This window comes from Drosophila kikkawai, chromosome 3R, assembly GCF_030179895.1.
Source record: "Drosophila kikkawai strain 14028-0561.14 chromosome 3R, DkikHiC1v2, whole genome shotgun sequence".
In the NCBI taxonomy this organism is placed as follows: domain Eukaryota; kingdom Metazoa; phylum Arthropoda; class Insecta; order Diptera; family Drosophilidae; genus Drosophila; species Drosophila kikkawai.
Window position 1 is genome coordinate 26628084 of NC_091731.1, and position 6010 is coordinate 26634093.

General features: G+C 45.9%; 1 protein-coding gene across 2 annotated transcripts; it reads left to right on the top strand.

Moving 5' to 3' along the window:
- Positions 1-299: 299 nt before the first annotated feature.
- Positions 300-1342, top strand: LOC108080988 (tabinhibitin 7). Of its 2 annotated transcripts, none has more exons than XM_070287370.1 (3): positions 300-463; positions 523-920; positions 971-1096. In XM_070287370.1, exons 1-3 carry the CDS (start codon positions 338-340, stop codon positions 972-974), a joined length of 528 nt encoding a protein of 175 aa, XP_070143471.1. In that variant the 5' UTR covers positions 300-337; the 3' UTR covers positions 975-1096. The 2 variants fall into 2 exon arrangements, with proteins under 2 accessions (XP_070143471.1, XP_017031404.1); XM_017175915.3 differs by having other exon boundaries at positions 304-463; positions 992-1342.
- Positions 1343-6010: the final 4668 nt, after the last annotated feature.

The window sequence follows — 6010 nt, forward strand, 5'->3', positions numbered from 1 at the left end:
TTCAAAGAAAGAGGTATTCAATTATTTTTTGTTCAATGGAATTCTGGCCGTTGTTAAAAATAGCTTGATTTTCTATAGTTACCATAATTAACTTAATATCCTCAAAATATACACTTCACCAGAAATATTTTTCTTGCAGCTTTTAAGGCAAAATAATGTGTTATAAGTAAGGTAATGGCAGGTGCTCCTCCAGGTATTAAATTTCTTAGAAGAAACTAGTATGGCCGAGAAATATTCTAATACGCAGCCTCGGGTCTGGTGTTTCTATGGAGCCACGCCTTGCGAACTACTATAAATTCGAAGCCCTTTTTCCAGCAGCTGCAATCTACAAGTAGAAATGAAGCTGCCCGGTTTAATAGCTGCCGCTCTGCTCAGCATTTGCTCCCTGGTATGGGGTAAGAACGTCGACTACTGCAATACACCGTACTGCAAACTGAACCACCTGGCCTGCCACAATCCTGATGTGAGATGAGCAAGATCTCGCAAGGGAAGCTTAATGAATTCAGACCCTAATTTCCGCAGAAATTGAACGTAAGGTGCCCTCCAGGCTCCAAAATCCTCCCAATGGAGAGGTTCCGCAACGCTGTGGTAACTGCCATCAACGAATTTCGCAACCTTATGGCCGGCGGAGGCGGAAGGTACCTCAAGCCGGCGGCCAGCATGGCCCTCATGAGCTATTCTCCGGAGCTCGAGGAATTCGCCCGACTGGCGGTCATCACTTGCTCTACCGATAAGTTTTGCCTTAGTTCAAAGGACTTTTACTACGTGGGCTACATCCACGATGCCGTGTACTACGTTGGGCCACAGGAAGACTTGGAGGACCTGGAACTGATACTGCGGATAATCCAAGACTGGACTTATAATGTGGACACCATCAATCTGAAAATGGGTATTTACCTGCCGTCTACTTTTGAGGATATGTAAGGTTTTTGTTTGGATGGAATTGTTTAATCAACTTAAGTTTCCGAAGGTAATCGAAGGCTCCTTACAGAAACACCGTCAATGCTGCACTGTTAATGGCGGAAAAAAATACCCACGTGGGCTGCTCGGCGTTGCGCTTTACCCTGACTGAATACCACAACTTTGTATTTGCTTGCGCCTTCGGCACGGATCTCATGGTGCGAAAACCCATCTACCGGATGTCTGCAGTTGCGGGAAGTGCCTGCAAGTACCGTGATGCTACCTTTAAGAACCTCTGTTCCGCCGCGGAGAATTACGATAATGGAAAGGGCGTGCCCAATGCCACGATCTTTAATGCGCCGGTCAACATTACAAGGACCCGCAAACTGTACATGGAGATCATTTAGGCAATGCTTGAAATAAACTTTAAACTCTGATAAAATCGTTAGCGTTTTGCCAATTTTTTTAGAGAGTTTCGCTGGCCAGACAAAGGTACACGCCCCCCGGATAACCAAAACGAAATCAGCGCACAAAAACAAACAGTTAACACCCAGACGCGGTCATGGAGGGCAGCTGGGGATCAGCAGAGGAGAAGCAGCAGCCGGGAACAGACATTTCAGAGCAGCCTCGATAATCACAGGACGCATTTGCATATAAACACGCTTCCGGGCTGATGTCCTTCGCATGCAAATGAAAACATTAGCGAGGCACACGCGCATTCGCATCCGCATCCGCTATCCACTATCCGAATCTGCGAGTTGCAGATACACGGCCAGCGACAGATACAGATACAGCTACAGCTACAGCTACGGATACAACTGACACTCGTCGCCGTTGCCTCTTCCCTGCTTAAATATATATTTCAATTAAAATTTTACACACGAATAAATGCAAAGCCACGCCCAGCACATTAGATCCCCGTTCCCAGCGTTCCCTTCGCCAAATCCCAGTCGCAATCCCACCCAGCTCCTGCTTCTGCTCCTGCTCCTGCTCCTGCTCCTGCTCCTGCTCCTGCTCCTGCTGATGTTGCCCTGGCAGTGTCCAACTTGTGTCGCTTGTTTACGAGCGTCTGAAGGCCACGAGTGCAGACAGCAGACACGGACATGGCCATAAAACGGTCCAAGCTTACAGCACGAGGCACGAGATGCAGATGCGCACGGAGGCGGATGAGGGGCAAGGATCAGTCCCGGCTGGCATCGGTGCATTAAGGGGCGGGGCGCCAATGAAGCATGATGATGTCGCTCTGAATGTCCACGGAATTATTCAAAAGTTTCACCATGGCCGGAGTGCCAGAGACATTCGAGCGGAGCCCATGAAGCGACGAGTTTGGCATTGTGACAAGATGAACTGGCAGGCTAGAGGGGCCAAAAGTCGTGGAGCCGAAGTGGACATAAACTGTTTATGGGGTGACCATAAGGAGAGTCGATTCCAGGGCGAGACATTCCCCTCTAAGAGTTTACTGGTCCAATTTTAAAAATATTGTATAAGTAATATAACATGATAATACCAAAGAAACCCCAAAAGAAAACCTTAAGGAATTATCTTTTAAATCGAGTTTAGTAATATTAAAAATAAAGTTAATATTATCAAGATTAAACTATTCTGTAGTCATAACAAAGCCACAGAACCACAGCTGTCATAAATAACGTTTTCTGCATGCAGCCCTATCTTCTATCCGCCAGTCTCTCAATCCCCCATTACGAGGGTTTCCATTTCACGTCGAGAGCTGTCCGGAGTCAACCATGAACTTGAACTTGCAACTGTAATAATAATAATAATGCAGATCCCGACTAACAATCCTTGCACCACCACTTTCAGAGCTGGAGCTGGGCAGCTTTTATTTCTTTTTCATATCCAGCGCATCCTCATTCTGTCTGTCCCCGTCTGCGGCCATTGTCTGGCTTGCATTTCAAATTCTAAGCAAATTTGTCGTCCAACGGGGAGAAGAAGGAGGACCAGCAGCTGGAAATAGGAGGAAGTGGGCTTGTGCCGGGGTGTGAGCAGGCGCAACATTTTATGAGCGTGCCCGCGATGCAGCGACTCAGATATGACCAGGGAAACGTCTGCTTGGCGGGTAAAGCGACGCCCATCCGACTCGGACTGCTCCAGTTTCCAGAGCAACCTTTTCAATGGCTTCTACTCCTCGGGCACTCACAAAAATATATTTATAAAATATACATAACCGTCTCTCCCAAATATAAAGATCAAACACTTCTAACATTAATTTTGTCCGCAGATAAAATTACAATATTGAGAACTACTCTTTTTTACTTAAGCTATATCTTTAGCAGAATATTTCCTTATTTATTATTCATATTTATTTTTAAATAATTTTTCTTTAAGTGCACGCGGACTGCTGGTGGTCCACAATGGTGTTGCGTCTGCTGCTGGCACACAAAGATGTCCCGGTGTGATTTATCGCCGGCAGAGCCGGGATAATGGCCACGTATTAAAATATCTGGCGCGCCCACAGGGCGTATGCTTATCGGAGGCGACACCGCCGACAAGGACGACGATGTGGCCGTCAAGGTCTAGACTCTAGACTCCTGCGGTGCAGCTGGTGGCTGCGCCAAGGATTTCGCCCGCGCATCTCCCCCGTTTTCTTGCAGTTTCATTTGCATTTCCCAGAGCGGAAAACTGCATGCAGTTTATTAAATAGGAAAAGGCGCTGGAAAAAAGCGGCTGCGAAGAATTAAGTACATCATTTCGGGCTGGCTTGATTGTCGACTGCGTTTGGCGCATATCCTGTGGGTAGGACACACTCGCATTGTCGGATTTTATGCCGCAGCGAGCGCCTTCGCCTCCATCTCCTTCTCCGTTTCCTCTGGAGCTTAAATCGTGAGCCAAATACATAAAATCTACGCATGCATGTCTGGCTGTCCTGCCGTATGTGTGAGTGTATCCTTTGCCGCATCCTTTTCCACTTAATGCCGACTGCATTGTGCCCAGATACACACATGTGCATATACTTATGTACATATACTGGCTCAGCTCCGTGTGTATTTGATATCATTAAAATTTTGAGCTTGCCACTGCAGAGGCAGCCAAAGAAGCAGAAGAAGCAGCTTGTCCTTGCCATTGGACCTGATATTGTCCCTTAACCCCGCACATCGCACCTCGCCCCGATCCAGCCAGAGTCTGGCCAAACATGAATAGCAAAGTCTGGCCGTCTCCCGAAAAAAGGAGGAAACTATGCATTTATGATATGTATTTTCAAGTTTATTTGTTCAACGGACTTTGCACTGCTCGAGCGGGTTAAAATATTTCTGCATGTATGCACAAGTTCTGAGAATTAGGAGGAATTTTGCTTGGACAGAGGCAGGTTTGGTATGTGTGCTTTTTATTGCCACAGCTTTAAGGTTTATTTAACATTTCGGAGATGCGACAAAAGTCGGGCTTTGCCCCAATAATTCCTCAAAGCTTGGCATGGTCTTGACTCTGGGAAAAGGCAATACGTGCAAAGTGAAGTTTAATTAAATTTAAATCCAAATGGGTCTTAATATCCAGTCGCCTCTATCATAATTAAAAAAATACGCAATATCCGATTTTTCAATAACCAAACCAACGGCCGCCGCCCAGTGGGAGACAAAGTCTGAGCAGCAGAAAGAAAAATCTACGTACATCCCGGCGTTCTGTTCACGGCCACGGCCATGGCCAGGACGAGAATCCGCTGCGGACGAGTGCGACTGATAGGCGACGACAAGGACAACGACTGCCAGTTGAAGAGGACAAACGGGCGTAACTCAATCTGTGGCTGTGCAAAAAGGAATATCCAACCAAACGCACTGCCGCAGGACAATGATAGCAGAATGTCCCCCGTCCAGCCGAAACAAAAAATGGTGCAAAAAACTCAGAAAAATAAAAACCAATCTCGTGGCCATTTGCTTATATACCCTGTACGATATTGAGCCATATCTATATATTGTCGTGGATATAGGGTAAAGGAAAAAAGTTTAAGAATTAAATAAGGTATTCTATTATAAAAATTTTATAGAAATTTCCTCTCAAAAACTTCACCTTAATAAGCTTGGCTAAATTAAAAAAATATATACAAATCTGCTCAAAAATACTCACAAAGTTAAAATGTATTATTCCTAATATTTCATTATTTAATGTGTCCTTTTGGTAAGAATATTTAATGAGCATCTTAGAGTTTATCAATTTTTTTGCGTTACTAAGCCGCAAAAATTGTTTTTCTTTTCACTCGGCGGCTTTCCGAGTAAATTAAAAAGTAAATTTCTGCACTGAAACCTCCTCCGACAACGCATCTTCCCGTCCAGCCAATAATTCAATCAATTTATTTGCACTTTAATGCAACAGCAGTCGACTCTTTGGGGGAGTGTATGCCGTGTGTACGGCACCCGTCATGACCGTAAAGCGGAGAAAGCTGCCGTCGATGCGCGAATAAAAATGAAATCAATTATGTTGAAACTTTTTTGAGCGCCAATACCGCTGGCTATGTTGTAATTAATACAAAATGCTCTGGCCTGAGACAGACAAAGCGGGTGGGTAACCCGCAGAAAGGGTGTGCAGGATCGTTATGGCCGTGGGCTTGCCAAAAGTTGAGTCCTTGCCGCAGTGCCGTTGCCCGAAACTCAATTTGATAAAAATTTCATTTACAATTGCCGACGCCATCCGTGGGCACCCAGGAATCCATACTCCCTTCTCTCCGCCCCTCTGTGGGAGTGGACAGTTGGCCGGGACTGGCAGGACTTGGAGGACTCCCGACTCGGGCCCTTGCCTCTGTGCCAATTGTTGTGTTTATTAATTTAATTTGACAGTCGCGAGTCGTCCCTTGCACGTTGCCACTTCGCCTTTGGCTATTTCACAGCAGCAGCTGCGGACGCTTGTGGTTTTCCAAAAGGTTTCGAAATGGCTATTTCTGGGAAAGCGAGAAATCGTTGGGGGAATGGCCTCGTTTTGTGGCTACTACTGCGGTTGGCCCTGCTATCCAGCCGATGCCAAAAGGGGGATTCGAGAGGAAGGAATTGCGGGCATGAGTTGTTTATGCAATATCCGTTAACCATTTCAATCCATTCGTTTGCTAATCAGTCTTCCTCTGCAGTTCCATAATCACTCAGTAACCACAACGGTGCAGTGAAAGTCACAA